Here is a 16,114-nt window from a genome sequence, read left to right as displayed (position 1 = left end):
GCAGGAGAGAGGAGAAGAGGTGGGAGGGGAGAGGGGAGGTGGGAGAGGAGAGGAGAGGAGAGAAGGGGAGGGATGGAGAGGAAAGGAGAATAGGAGAGAGGAGAGAATGAGAGGGGAGAGAAGGGTGTGGATGAGTAAGGGAGCAGAGAAGGAGTGGGAGGGAGTCGATTGGAGAAGGAGGAGGAGAGGGGAGAGAAGAGAAGGGGAGAGGATTAAAGGAAGAGATGAGGGGGGAGACGGGAGATAAAAGGAGATAGGGAGTGCCGTTATTGGTGTTTTATTGCTTTTTCAGCATTTGTTTTAATATTACCGACGTTTCATTGCCGTCGGTGTGATATCTTAATGCTGTTAGGACCCACTGATGCATTTATTGCTGAATCCGTGGATGCAATTTTCTCAGAGTTCATACAATTTTCTGTCTTTTAATTTCACATCTGACGTTTTCATGACGAGGACTTGTGGGGTGTTAGAGAAGGGAAACTAAGAGATGAAAGACAGAAACGCTGCGAGTTGACCAAAAACAAACTTATTTTTACAGTGTATTTAGAGAATTAGGTGGGGCTTCAGCCTGTGTGTGTGTGTGTACACCATTGCGCTATTTCTCAATAAAAGGGCCACAGAATGTGTTTACTCGGGAGCCCAGTCATTGTGTTTAGTTTGAACACAATGAGAACCTCTGGGACTAAATGTGACCGCATTCCCTCTTTGATGATAGTTGACCTCGAAAAATTCTAAAAAGTTAGAAATAAGGGGAATGCTTCTCACTTGTGCAGGCATTCACACTATCTTTTGATTGGTGTGTGTGTGTGTGTGTGTGTGTGTGTGTGTGTGTGTGTGTGTGTGTGTGTGTGTGTGTGTGTGTGTGTGTGTGTGTGTGTGTGTGTGTGTGTAGCTCGTGTCAAAGCTCCTGAGACACATCAATATTGGGAGAGGGGAATTCTGCTTGGTCCCCATGGCAACACTTACGAAAGCCCCCCGCAAAAACCACATTTTACTTATTTATTTAGCCTCTCTTCATCTCTCTCTTTGTGTGTCGCTGGCTGACTCAACCCTTGGAAAGCACAGGTGACCGTTGACCCCTTGAATTAGTAAGAACTATAATCTGTGGTTGGAGCCTGCAAGCTTGTCAGCTCGCTGGCATGGAGGGCCGATCAAACAGATTTCCCCCTCAAAACAAGTGCGGCAGTTGAGCGATCCACCAGCAGTTGGCTAACAATTTCCACTTCAGAAGAGAACTTTAGTTGACCAGAGTTGGCATCAGCCACGAGTTGGCGTGGTACTATTGCGCAGTGCACCAGTACTGGTGCATTCCCACCGCGCGCCGGGCCAACGGTGGCCTTTCAATCTAAGAGCCGCTGATGTCGTGCTGTAAAAAGTTAAAGTCGGTTGATCCACCGGTGAGTTTACCTGCCGCTGGCTTTGTCCAGGAGCTCGGTCCACCTCTCCCCCAGGCTCTGGAGCTGGGACTGGATCTTGTCCCGGTCCTGGGCGTCGGCCGTGGCGGCGATCCTCTCGCCCTCCGCCTGGATCATCTGGACGGTAGGCCGCCGGTCGTCCAGCAGCCTCTGCAGCAGCTGGGGGTGGAAGGAGCGGACGCGGTGGACTGAGTCATACTCTTTAGGAGCGGGGGAGACTGGTGGTTCAAACCACTGGCGCCGTTGACAGAAATGCACCCGAGTTTATAGATTCATATCAGCGATTTTTCTGAGTGAAATCAAGATCAATGAAGTATGAGACCCAATTATTCGATTGGGACCTTAGTCTCCTAACATTTCAATGAAAACAAGTAATTCCTTTCCATGCCCTTTATCAAACACATTTGGATTTGAAAAACAGCATGCTGAGTTTGACCACCTTTAATGTTAAACCTTCTGGCAAGGCATGATCTGCGCTTTGTGTTGCATATTGTCATTCTGTACGGGTCACACACACTTTCTGTAAGGTACTGGTCATTGAGTTCCTTCCTGTTGGAACCGTGTGCCTTCCTGTCTGCTTCCTGCTTTCTCTCTCTCTCTCTCTTTTTGCTGAACCCTTTCATTGCTGGGTTCTGACCCTGGAATGCACTTAACCGCAACTTCCTGTGTTCCTGACCCAGACGACGGCCCTGTTGGCAGCCGTGGACGTCAACACGTGTGATGGACTGCCAACTGGGACGATCACGCTTCCAAACGCACAAACACAGGATATGTGCATTGCATAAACAGGGGGAAAAGTGTGTGTTTGTGTGTGTGAGTGTGCGAAATCGTTCAGACTCCCAGTTTTTCTGAAAGCGCCAGCCACCTATTGTTGATGTGACCAATTAGGATGTGTGCACTGTGTGTGTGTGTGTATGGTGTGTAAGTGTGTGTGTGTGTGTGTCAGAGTTTGAATGGCAGTCTGGCTATGTGTATGGCACAATTTGAGTTGTTAGGCAAAACAACCATTGCGTGTGTGTGCGTGTTCTTGTGTGTGCTTTGGGTTTACTAGAATAGGCGTATTCCACGCTTCATTCACCCGCTCACCTTCTGTTCCTGAATCTGGGCTTTGACCACTCGGTACTCTGCGGACGGGGGCTTCTGATTGGCCACCAGCTCCTCGGTGTCACTGAGCCAGCTTAGCAGGGGCTCCAGGGCATCCTGAAACTTCCCACAATGCAACAGTGCCTCCTGCAGCTGTGCGATTCGCTCGGCCACCTGAGCAAAGGGTGAGAAAGAACGGAGTGGCTCAGCAGATTGAGAGGAATGCAGCGCTATGGTGACAGCTGGTTAAATCATGGTGTATTAGGCTGCTTCAGGCAGAAAGCCTCAGCGTGCAAAAAGAGAAGATCTATAGTGATCCCAGACATTCGGTTCTCATGGATTAGCGACAAAAGAATGTAAACCTGCACACACACGCACACAAGATAAATTATGGTAGATCAATGAACTATCTTCTTCAACATGCATTTGCGTCGCATGAGTTAAATTCTGCCCTGCACTTGCAAAACCCCAACCCAGACCCTGCCGGCCCTCGTACCCTCTTGTTGAGAGAGTTCCACTGGAGGTTGGTGTTCTCCAGGTCGTGCTCCAGGGCCTGGGTGTCCGTGTGCTTCGCGGCGCTCTGGATCAGACCCTGGCCCACCGCGTTGACGTGCTTCAGCCGCGGCTGGATGCCATCCACCTGCTCCCGCTCCAGCGCCTGGTAGAGGGACAACAAGAAAGAGAAGGGGAGAGGGGGAGAGAGAGAGAGTGAGGAGAGAGGAGAGAGAGAGAGATTAGACTAATGCATTACAATGCAGGAAAGCAACAGAACTGCCATCCAGCCATCCATCCGTCCATCAATTTATTCCTTCTTCCATCAATTCAGGTTCACAATAGGGGCTCTCTGAATAAATGAATGCAAAAATAAAGAGTGGTAGCGGACAAGTATTTCAAATTCATCATTGCACACTGTTCATTACTATCTTTGGTGGGTGAGTGACAAATTGAAAGAAAGACGAGAAGAAGGACAAGTGGGAACGACATGTCACCAAGATAGACAACGTGGTGGAGGACAGAGAGAGAACCAGAGAGTGAAAGGGAGATGGGATGGCTGGAAGAGGAATGCGGGACAGGAGAAAGAGCAGAGGGATTAGAATGGAGGGAGGAGGAGAAGAGAGAGAGGCGGGGGAGGGCGGGGGAGGATTAGAGAGATATGGGAGTTAGAGGAGTAAGGGGCCATCTAAAAAAGGCTGAGTCAACACTTGCACGCGCATAAAACACACACATGCAACCACACCCACTTGAACAAGAGAATGCACACGCACACACAGACACACACTCCCCCCCCCCCCTCCCCTGTCTGGCAACATCTACTCAGAAACCCACCGGCCGCACGGGGCTGAAACCATCGGCACAATGGAGCCAGCCATGCAACAAAGAGAGCCCATACACAGACACAGTCTAACTGCTTTCCTGGATGGAAAATGGGTGAGGAGGACATGAGCTCAGTTTCATTTTTCTAACCTGAAACAGCGGCCTATCCCAGGCCTCTGCAGCACTCATCAAGGAAGGGGGATTGTGGCTTACCGCTTAACTTCTAAGAATGCAGCGGTCTGCTAACAACGCCCTTCGTGGCATGGCTTTTTATGCTCCTGGAGTGGGAATGTGTGTGTGCGTATGTGTATGTGTGTGGACTACAAGAACACTGTCAATTGAAACCTTCATTGATTCTGGTGTGACACGCACACACAGTGGCTGTAAAGACAAGTGGAGAGGAACGTTCACAGATGGACATTCATATACAACCACACACACACACACACACACACACACACAGTATTTAAGTGGCCACTACAACGCCCAAACCACTAATAATACCCACCACTTAAAGGTCCATGGCATGCCACCAGGTGTGGTGTGATTAGCCGGTACAAGCCGTTTTGGAAATCTGCCCCTTATGACATCACAGGTGTGCGAGTCTACCAGCCTACCCAGAGGACTGTAGCAAACGTTGCTCATCTATCCGTCACACATCTAGGTGGAAACGCCCACCTGTGATGTCATAAGGGGCAGATTTCCAAAACGGCTTGCAGCGGCTAATCACACCACACCTGGTGGCATGCCATGGGACCTTTAACAACTACATATAACCTTTGATTAAAAGATGACTCTGGCCTCCCTCAGCCCCAAGTCCTAAACTGATATGTCTCCAGGTTACCTCCAGATGGAGTGACGGATCAATGGATCATTTGCTTTATGGTGGGAGAATCTCTGCAGAAGGTTTTCAGACCGAGTTAATGTAATCCCCTGTATCATACCAGTCTCCCCAAAACAACCCAGCACAAACCAAGAATATTTTAACGGACTATATTAAGCTAAAGCACAGTATAGCAATAGTGCTCAACAGCCCTCCTGTTGAGCACTCTTGAGCAAAGGGTTTATCCCTTACCTGCCCTCTACTACGCTAAGATGCATTCACCATCAGTCTCTTTGGATGAGAAGCGACTCCTACAACTTAGGAGTTAATGGGAAATAGAAGGAATGAGAAGTTGAATTGGGCAGGCTGTGTGGGAACCTGCGTGTCTTGGGGTGTGACAGGGGTGTGGTGTCCCTTACAGCCAAAGAGGACATCAATAAGAGCATGTTATGAGCTCATGTCATTGATTTTATATTGCCTTGATTTACGATGCACCCCAAGGTAAAATCATTGTATAATGGAGGCTCCTGGGAATTGCAAAGACAACAAGTCCAGACTAAGGTCATGAAAAATATAGATTATATTGTGTTTCCTGAGCTTGATTCCCCGAGTACCTCACACTCCTAGCCCTCTTAGGCGGAGGCTACGTGTCTGCTAGGCTTTGCAGGGGGGCATAATCAAAGGCTTAACGGGATTCGGTGCAACTGGAGCGAGCGAATGGGAGCCTCTCTGTGCCAACCACACACTCAGGCCCCCCCACGCCCCCCCCACGCCCACCCACGCCCTCGCCCACCCACGGGTTTCAGAGAATAAGAAAAACACTTGCATTGATCTCCGATGGGAGCCGAGGGACAGTCGGAAACGGATAGCTAGTCCGTCAGTGGGCGGAGTCCAAAAATTTGGTGGGGGCAACACCCAATTGGAGGCTCACAAGTGACTGCTACTGACATATGTGATGCAGTAAGCATGTTTGTACTGTATCTACGCGTACGTGTGTGTGTGCGTGTGTTATGGTGATGGACAGCATTGCTTTCTGAAACAGGAAGCCTGTCGGTCATAACAACAATGAGCTGTAGCCATGCCTGCTCCACCCAAACTCTCATCCTGTGCGTGCGTGCGTGCGTGCGTGCGTGCGTGCGTGCGTGGACTCAATGACTTAAAAAGTATCGGGTACACTCATTGGTTAGTGATTAATCTGTGTAATACTCCCTTTCCATTATGATGGATGTTGCTCATGCTGTTCATTTATCTCCATTAAACCTTTATTCATTAACTCTTGCTCTCTCCCTCTCTATATATATCCCTCTCACAGAGGGGCTTTACAACAATAAAACCAACCAACCGTGGAAGAAAATAGATGCCAATGCATGAATAAACAAGACATAATTACTATAGACACTGCAGCTAAACAATACGCAGCCTGTCTCTCTTTCACTCTCTCTCACCTCTTCCTCTCCATCATAAACACCCCCTCTGCCCTTGTTCCTAATGTCGCCCACAAACCCCTCCTAAATACCAACATAGGGCTGTCATATCTACACATGCGTGCTAGAGGACCATACAGAGAGCCCTGGGGAAGACACAGGGCTCCTGTCACTAACTCTTGACAAGGCGTGGTTAGCATGTTCGATGACGTGTGTGTGCGTGTACGTGTGTGTGTGTTGAGTAACCGTCACTTTACAACGGAACCCTTTTGATATTGTATGGAAGCCAACGTATGCTGTTTCTTACTATAATCCATGCAAATAAATGTGCGATTAAAGACAGTATGGCATTGCATCAAAATGACACTGATGAGGGATTGTTAAGAAGTTTGCATACAAACTGAAAATAGCTGCTATGAAAATAACACTGTGGAACCAGATGCTTTGGTTGAGCAGCTACCAATCATAACCAACCTAATCAGGATAGATGATAATCCTGTTTACAACCACCCACCCAACCTCCCACCCGCCCATCAACACTGTAGTTTTCCATATGAATATATCTAAAAAACACGTCCGCTTGCAGTGAGAAGCTAACGTCAATGTAGTGTATCCTGCTACATACTAACAAATACATGAGAACACAAGGCAGAGGCGACAACCGAAGGGAAGTCCCAAGTGTCCTGATGAGAGCCGCGAGCTAAGAACAAATAGAGCTGAACAGAGCCTTGTTTTCACTGTCTGCTTATTTGCAAAACCATCTGGTGAACTTGGGTGGGAGTGAAACCTGGGAGTGCACGCCTTATACTCACTGACCTGGTTGTCACATCTCAAGTTTTCAAAAGTTCTCAAAAAACAAAAAACTTCAAATGATATTGAAATAGAAGGAACAGAATCAAATGAAAATGTTCTACTTTGGACCGTGTGTATCCTCACAGAAGAATGACAGGCATCTTGTCTCCCTCCCTGCAACCAATGACACACCTGCAACAAGCATCCAGTTCATTCTGACTATGCCCCCCCCCCACTCGCTCTCTTTTCCTCCCTCACCGTCACCCTGCACTAGATGGTCACTCGCCCCCCCCCCCCAGCCCAAGCAATAGAACCAGGACTTGGGAGAGAAGAATGAGGAGGGAGGGGAAGGGATGGAAACTATAATTCTTAGTGTTCACTGCAGTATCTGGCTGAACTCCACAGAGCAAGTGTGAGTGAGAGTGTGTGTTTGGATTATTATTAGGAACTATAAGGTCAAGTGAATCAGAGAAAAAGAGAGAGAGACGACTATAATGTGTATTGTATTGGACTTCTTGTCATTTTTTAACTATGAATCAACCGAAGTCCAAACCACATCACACAAACGTTGTGTCTCAAAAGGACAAATCAAAACTTGTAATGTCTGAGTAATGTCGTCCGGACTGAAAGGCGGTGAGACTGAATGTCTCAAATACGTGAGAAGGGATTCACATGGTCAAGTACGTGCACAGGGGTCCATTTACATACTCGGCCCTTGTCTAGAGTCATCACCATGGTGTCAGGTTGCAACTAGTGTGTCTCTCAACACATCACAATCTCTCTCTCTCATCCTCTGCCTCTCTCCCTCTCCTCTCCTGCAGGTGTTTCAGGGAGGACATCTTTCAGAACCATCATTATCATATCAATCAAAGCCCACTCGCCCGTGCCAGAGCCACCTGCACCTTTCACACATCTGATATTTATTTATTCAACCGCTGTTTCCCTCCCCCTGTTTTTCTCTCCTATGATTTCCCATTTCAGCCCCTCTCTGTCCTTCTGCAACCTGTTCCATCTCTCAACAGTCTGGTGCTTTTTTGGAGCAATCGTCCTTTCATCAGTTACTGGACTATTGTGGGCTGGTGTGTTAAGGTTGAAAAGGCACCAACAAAAAGACGCTAGATCACATAGGAATCAAGGTTACCATTTGCCCAAATTAATTACTGTTGAAACTAGCACACTACAAATTGTTCAATACATCATAGAAACACACATTGTGGTTCTCTCTAAAACACCTAATTATCTACGCATTCTAACGTATTGATGTCACTGAATGATCCTGCCCTTATCACCGTCGTCATAGCCATAAACTTGAATATTTCAGAGCCTCTTTAAACGTTTTCACTGAAAGCACATGAAACATAGATCCAGGGAATGTTGGAGTAGTGAAAAAAACGCATGGTCTCAGGCAGAGAGTGGGTCATACGGCTCTCTCCCCGGGCCCTTAAACAGCATGATACAGTAGTCCATCTGTCCTTTTGTCTGTCTGTAAATCTCTTATTCTCCTGCCAGCAAACAAATGCACATATGCAGGAGGAAAAACACACACCTAGTTACACACTTAGTCACACACACACACACACACACACACACACACACACACACACACACACACACACACACACACACACACACACACACACACACACACACACACACACACACACACACACACACACACACACACAGAGACAGATAGACAGACACACACACACACACACACACGGTGTGTATTAATCCAAAGGGCCGTCTGCTTGTGTATTTGCCTGCCAGCACAGCTCTCTTATCATTGTTGCTCGGTCTTATCTGCCTGTCTGGCAGGTGCTCCTCCGTGCAAACAATAGCCTGCTGGTCTCCACCCAAAGCCTTCCACAACGTCTTGTCTGTTCCTCTACCTCATTGTTTCCCTCTCCCTCCCTGTCCCAGTCACTCTCAGCCCGTTTCTCTCTATCTCGCTCCCTCTCTGCAAGTGGCTCTCTACCGCTCTCTTTGATTTGCTAAATATCCCCGTTACAAAAACAACGGACCAAGTTCAGCTTGGGTTTGTTTCCCCTGGGGGTGTCAGTAAATAAACAAACACTCGTGATTCCTGGCTGTGCACCGGAGCAGAAGAAAATGGGAAAAGGGGGGGGGGATATTGGGAGAGAGATCGGGAGGGAGGCGGGGGAATTAAGGGGTACAGACAGCAGATAGACAAGACAAACAGACCAGGAAGCCAGGCAGGCATCAGACACAAGGACGGACATAGAAACACATTTGACAACCGTGGCCTGAGTGGGAGAAGGTGGAGACGGACGGACGGATGGAGAATGACGAACGGAAACATTGGCAGAGTAAGAGATGGGTAAAATACAGAAGAAAAGTCACAGCCTCAAACTAATGGAGAGGTATGTGCTGTAAACTGAGGGCTGGAGTTGTGCTCCGGGTCAGAGTGAACAGTTTATACTCGGGCACATACTTATCCTCCGTCTATATTTATATTCTCAAAACAGTCTTGATGGCTTTGATTGGCCATATAGGCACTGGCATCTACTGCACACAAACACTGGAACGCATGCGCACAGGTGCACACACACACACACACACCCGCAGGGACGAGAGTGCACAAACACACACGCAGAGGAAAGCACAGACACACACAGGAAAAGACACACACACACACACACACACACACACACACACACACACACACACACACACACACACACACACACACACACACACACACACACACACACACACACACACACACACACACAAGCCCTGTTCTGTTTACTTCTCACTTTCTTATCTCTAACAAAACCGTTCAACCTTGGTGAGAGGGAGGAGGAGTAAGGGTGAGGAGGAGGAGTAAGGGAGAGGGATGTTGTTGGGAGAGAACTGAGTAAAGACGGTCACAGCCCACAGCTCCCTTTACAAATTAAACGATACAACTTTAAGTCTAATCTGGTCTTAAAGACTAAAAATGAACATTACATTTAAAGATTTGTAATAATAACACTTTACCCCTTTGTAGTTTCTTGATTAAATGATTACTGATTTATACTTTGTGAGTACTGACGTCATTGAGCACAGGTGCTGTTTACCTCTGCACACTCTCTGTGTTGTGAGTAACTGGAAGCCAGGGCCTTCACAGCATCCCAATACAATGTAACCGGGGGAGATAGGCTAAGATGGAAAAATCACAGACACACTAATTAAACACTCTCCCTGAGTGGGCAGAGATATAAATAAACACATTCACACACACACACACACACACACACACACACACACACACACACACACACACACACACACACACACACACACACACACACACACACACACACACACACACACACACACACACACACACACACACTTGTAGAAGTGAGGTAAAATGATAAAAAAAAACTAAACCTAGTCAAAAACCCATTTGAAGCATGCTGCCTGTAGGTCCATGCGTCCTGCTGTTACGAATGTCAAAAAAACCAACACATTCCTAAAAGAAGTGCAGCAGTCAAACAACCAGGCAGACAAACACAGTTGGTATCAGGCAAATTCTTGGCCACCCTGAACAGACTCTGAGATATACCAGGACCCTCTCAGATACGTTGACACACACACGCACCATCACACACCATCACACACACACCATCACACACATTGAATCATATTGAGGGACTCAAGAAATAAAATAAGTAATGAAAAGAAAAGTTGAATTGTAGTCTAAACATACTATCGGAGCCACTTTTTTGCTATCCTGAACTCTATCACAGTTTCACTGCAATTGCTAACACCGCATTTTAGACCAACATCCTGACTACATTTAGACAACATAGCAAAGTTTATGGGCCACACGCACACACATAAACACACACAAATGATTTAGCTCAAACGGCTTCTATAAATATACAAAACCTGAATGCACTTATAATAGTGTGAATGTGTGCATTCACATTCATTAAACATGTACACACACACACACACACACACACACACACACACACACACACACACACACACACACACACACACACACACTTAATGACCCCCGGTTGGTAGGCTGGTTCCCTATAAGTAGCAGGACCCCCTCAACGTATCGTATTGCAATAAGTTAAAGCTCTACTACTGAAACGCCGCTAGCTAATTGTGGCGTCTGCATAGCTGTGCCCCTCCTAGAGATGAATTTTCCATGCTATGTCTGCATGCATTACATTCACAGCTAGTCTTAAGCCACTTGGCCTGATTCTTTCAGGCTAGCCGCCTCTCAGGCTAAGCATGTTCACGTCAGCTACATCCGTTACCATGCGTGTCCACATCCAATGCATTCAAAAAGCTGGGATTTTACTTTTTTTTTACTACTTAAGAAGCACTTTTCTTATTAAATCGCTTTGGGCCAGGCTCTGGCTCACAGGATTTGTAGGAGTTGAGAACAATAGGCCGTCGCCTGAGCAGTTGTAAAATCAGTCACTCTTAATTAGCGCATTGAAGCAATGGCTAGACGTTTTTAAATGAAGAAATGTCAAGAATGCCACATCCCTAATGCATTTTCTAAAGACACCCTTTTTGCCCCTCCATGTGTCACAGTTTTTGTACATACATTTCATTCCCTTTCATTTACTTTCAATTCCACACTAGCAGGCATTTCTCCAGCTACACCATCTCTAGCAGTTCATGGATTTAACACAAGACTAAACGCCCCAATACCATACATGGTTTTGGAAGAAAGAAAACAATTTATATTCTCTCAAGCTTGTCTTGGACCCTAGACCCGATTTACTAGGTTGATCTCAACACATTATGAATCACTGATGTGTTGAAGTACTATCGAATCAGACCATGCTGTTTACGAGCTAATACCAATGCTACACTCCTGCTGCAACCAATTACCACATTAAACACACACTATAAAACCGTATGAACACTGCAATAGAAAGCAAGAGCAACTGTTGTACCTCTACTTGGGCGTCGATATCAGAGCACGGCAAGGGGGTAGCGGATTCATCCAATTCCTCATCTGATTCAGGGAGGGGGTTTGTGTAACAGGTGTTACTTCCCGACCCAGATCCCTCTCCCTGGGGCCTGCAAGTCTGGTCCTGGTGGTCCTCAGCCAGACTGAAGAGCTCCCCCAGCAGACCCCCTTCCAATAGCTCCCAGGCCTGGTCCCCAGCCACGAAGGAGTGGGGCCGAGGAGGGGGATCCAGGGCCGGATCGTCCGACTCCCAGTCGCTGTCTCCGGTCATAGAGCCGACAGCAAAATCCACCCCGTCCATCCCAGACTGGGTCCCTTCAGAGTACGAGTCCAAGTCCAGTTCCTGGGCTTCCTCACAAGCGGAGCTGCCGTCCGACGGCCCCGGATGCGGGCGTTCTGGGGCCGCCAGGTAAATGAAACTATCGCTGCAGAGGAAGGCCCTTTCCTCCTCGTCATCCTCTTCTGGTTGTGGACAGGTGATTTGTTTGAGGACGGGGCTGGGAGGAGTGGAGGCGGCCTCCATAGGAGAGGGGGGTCCATCCACGGCGGACTGGGGAGGTGCGGACACAGCCAGGTAAACAAAACTGTCAGATACCACAAAGGCCTCCGAGTCCTTACTAGCTAGCCCCGCACCATCATAGTCTTCTTTAAAGGGAGACTCTAATGAAGGAGAGAGTGGGACTGAGTGTGCAGTGTCAAGGTCTGAGTTTGGGGTATCGTCTGATTTCGGGGTGCTGGTTACTATGGTTGGTGATTCTGTGTCTTTCTCCTCTGAGGCCTCCTCTGACACGCTCCCACCCCATGCTACGTCTGTTGCGTCCAAGGCTCCGAGGCTCTCTGAGGACAACAGGGGGGCTTCTGGTTCAAAGGTAATTTCCACGGCAACGTGGATAGATTCAGAAGAGACTTGCTCTTCTTGACAGGAAGTTTCTACGTCAACATCCTGTGTACAATCTTGGTCGATTTGCCCTTCATTTTCCTTCATGTGCAGGTTCTCGAGGGACTGTTTCTCTTGAGGCTCATCATTACTGTCCAAACTCGGCTCTGATTGGTCATAAGCATCCCACTCAGCAGTCTCCATCTCTGCTTCCTCGTCTAGCTCCCAAGCCTTATTCTCCACCTCCTCCTCCTCCCCCTCCTCCTCCTCCTCCTCCTCTTCATACGGGCTGCAGGATGAGAGAGAGGTTCTCTGGACAGGCTCATTTTCCTCCCTGTCACTCCCGACGTCTTCGAACTCTCTGCCAGACAAAGCGCCACTATCCTGGTCCGTCTCTGCCTCGACAGGCTGCTGCTGAGTGCGGTCACTCGTTGCGGTTCCCTCCGGCTGGGACGACATGGGGAAGCCGCTGGAGTCTGACTCTGGGATTTGCCTGAGAAAAGAGTCTGTTGGGTAGCTACAGTCTTCCTCCAACACCTTTCCTTCTGCATACTCAATATCGTACGAGTCATCGATAAAGCCATGTTCATTCTCATGGTCTCGTGTACGCATTGAGTCAAAGTGCTGATACTTGAAAAACATTTTCTCTATGGATTCTGAGGGATCTACCTCTGAATCAGTTCTAGAATCTTTTAGCTGTGGCTCATATACATCAGGGGTTTCCCTGTGAACGGAATCAAGAGGAAGAGTTCCCTCCAAGTCTATAAAGTCAGTCTGAACTATTCCTTCACTTTGCTTGGCCTCTTCCTCACAACAAGGAAGGGCGTAGGGATCAAGGGGCTCGGAGTCTACGTTCATCTCCTCTCCTTCCGCCCCTAGGTCCTCTAGGCATTGTCTTTCCAGCTCTAAGAAGAGGTCATCAGACTCAGACCCTGAGCTTTGGCAGGGTGAAGTACTGGGTACCTCAGAGCCCCCAAAGCCCATTGGGGGCGTGAGTAGGGGCCAGTGTCCTGAGGAGCCGGTAATGTCCCAGCTTTCAGACTCCAGTGTTTCTTTATCCCAAGAGAGGTCGATAATCTCTCTATTCTCTATCTTAAGCACCGCCTCCCACTCACGCTCCTCTCTCTGCACTCTTTTCTCCTCTTCTATTCTCTCTGCCTCCTCCATCTCAATCGTGTTCCGCAGCTCATCCGCATCCTGCGGCGGATTTCTGTCCTCCTCAAGCTCTGCGAGGATCCGAAGTTCATCCTCCTCGAATTTGAGCTCAGACGCAGTACGCTCTCTGAGCTCACTGCCCCAGCCCAGGAGACCCTCTCCAGTTCCCTCCTGACTCAGACAGGGGGTAAGGGGTAGTCCACCGTAAACCATCCCTACTTCTTCCTGGAGGAACGGCGATGGAGGTTCCAGGAGGTAAACAGACTCATCGTCCATATCACTATCTTCCCCAATTAGGGGCGGCAAAGGGGGGAGGACAGGGAAGTTATGCCTAAGGCCTACCTGGTTCTTCCTACTGCTTGTCAAACCACGGGGCCAGGTGCGGGCCTTGGTAGGCGGACAGAAGACTGGCCTCGGTGGCAGGAGAGGAGCATTGTCCCCTTGGTCCTGCTCCAAAGGAGCAGAGTCACTCTCAGAGTCTGAGGTTTTAGGCACCTCAACGGGCTCCTCCAGGATTCGTCTCGGTACTGCTTTGGGGGAAGCCGTGGGCCGTCTGTAATTCTCTTTTCTCCTTCCACCGTGTCTGGAGGTAGGTGTGTTTGTAGGTGACGTACTTCCAGAGGCTTGGGCTGTGGGGACTAGGCTGCATGCAGCTGGATGTTCTCTGGAGGGCGAAGGCAGAGCGCGAGTCTGTTTCTGATGCTTTTGTAGCAGAGGATGAAGCTGCTTCTGCCGACTAGGAGGGTGATGCTGGAGGGGAGGAACAGGACTAGCAGTCGGTGTCGAAGCGGACGAGGAGACCGTTGGAGTATGTGAAGCGGAGGAAAGTGGGGAAGATCTGTGAGGAGGTACAGGGGGCGCCGAGGAGGTCGGTAGGGTTTGTGGCAAAGGAGGGAAAGGCTGCAAAGGCGATAAGGGGATTCCTGCCCCGGACAGACGCTTCTCTGCACTTTCTGCGGGGGAGAACTCGAGTCTTTCCGCAAACTCTGGATAACTTGGGGGCATGAAGGCCTTCCAAGAGCGACGGTTGGGGTTGTCCTTCTTGTCGCTGCCCTGATGACGTCTCTTGGCCACTGCTGCCACCCCGCTGGACGCAGAGGTGGAGGGCGTGATGGACAAACCAGAACTCACAAGGCCGACCAGCGGTGACATGGTCTGTGGGTCCCCCGTCAGCTTCAGCGCGTCAAAGATCACCCTTTCGTCCAGTCGTTTCACTCCCGTGTTGTCCGGGTGTCGGGGGAGAAAAACACTGCCGATGTCCGTGCCGATGGTGCCGTTGCTGGACAGCGTGCTGCCCTCTCCCCTCCCTTCCCCTCCAGAACCTAAGGTGCCCCTGGAAGGCTGGTTCAGTTTGGTCCCCTGGTCGATCTGCTCATTGATACGCATGGTGTCGTAGATTGAGCGCTGTGGCACATAGCAGTCCTCTATGTACGCCTCTTCCTCGTCCCCCTTACCCAGGCAGCGAGGGTTCTGCCTCAGACAGTCCGGGCGGCTCAGGGGCTTCCCCATGTTGTCCCTTTTTGCCCAGGTATTATCACCAGAGAAACCAGTGTTTGTCAGTTACTGGGACTAGTTGAGGCAACTCTGCAGGGTTGCTACACAGGGACAGCTCACATGGATAAACTCCAACAAAAAGTAGGAAATATTTGTACTCCACTCTCCTCCCCGTTTACAAAATCCACAAAAAATGTAACCATCAACAAAACATTAAATCAGTCCGTGAGGCTGCGTTCCGATATAATCCTTCAATGTTTTTTGTTAAGATTTTATAATCCACGGTATAAATCCAAGGGTACTTAACGTGGTACGGGGCTATGGCATCTCAACAACCAAGCGTTGTTCCTTGGCATGTCACTCATCCTGCCGGGAGACATCATCGCAGGAGAGGGGGAGACAGCCCTCCCCCATGGCAACATATTAATCACCAACTTTGTCTATTTCCAGGTTTTTTTGGAGCGAGGCACTAGGCATGAGGGAACGGGCTGAAACGGGTATCGCGGACAAGATAAACAGTTAACACCTCTTCGTCCAAAGAAGCTTCAGTCTGGGATAAGGAGGTCCGATATCATCCCTTTGTTTTGCTCTTGACATTTATCCGTCGACTTCCATCGACCCCCCGTGCACGCAATTGAAACCCCCGAGTGACCCCCCTCTCGGTGTCCCGGAGACCCTGCCTCGCTGGCCCGCTCTGTTCTCCGCGGCTCTACAGGAAAGCGGCAGGGAGTTTGACATGCTCAGCGAGGAGCCAGCATGGCAGTGTTAGAGGCTCCTTTTAAG

General features: G+C 49.0%; 1 protein-coding gene across 6 annotated transcripts in view; it reads right to left on the bottom strand.

Moving 5' to 3' along the window:
- LOC130376316 (microtubule-actin cross-linking factor 1-like) overlaps positions 1-16,114 on the bottom strand; it is an 88,384-nt gene that overhangs the window by 27,818 nt on the left and 44,452 nt on the right. For all 6 annotated transcript variants that reach the window (XM_056583557.1, XM_056583555.1, XM_056583556.1 and 3 more), the window contains 3 exons: positions 2,995-3,156; positions 2,502-2,672; positions 1,408-1,574 (listed from right to left, as the gene is read on the bottom strand). In XM_056583557.1, the coding sequence (XP_056439532.1) occupies positions 1,408-1,574; positions 2,502-2,672; positions 2,995-3,156 (500 nt within the window). The remainder of the gene's footprint in view (positions 1-1,407; positions 1,575-2,501; positions 2,673-2,994; positions 3,157-16,114) is intronic.

Source organism: Gadus chalcogrammus, chromosome 22 (genome assembly GCF_026213295.1).
Source record: "Gadus chalcogrammus isolate NIFS_2021 chromosome 22, NIFS_Gcha_1.0, whole genome shotgun sequence".
Classification (NCBI taxonomy): Eukaryota; Metazoa; Chordata; class Actinopteri; order Gadiformes; family Gadidae; genus Gadus; species Gadus chalcogrammus.
The sequence above is the reverse complement of the archived record's forward strand: the minus strand, read 5'-3'. Positions and strand labels throughout refer to the sequence as shown.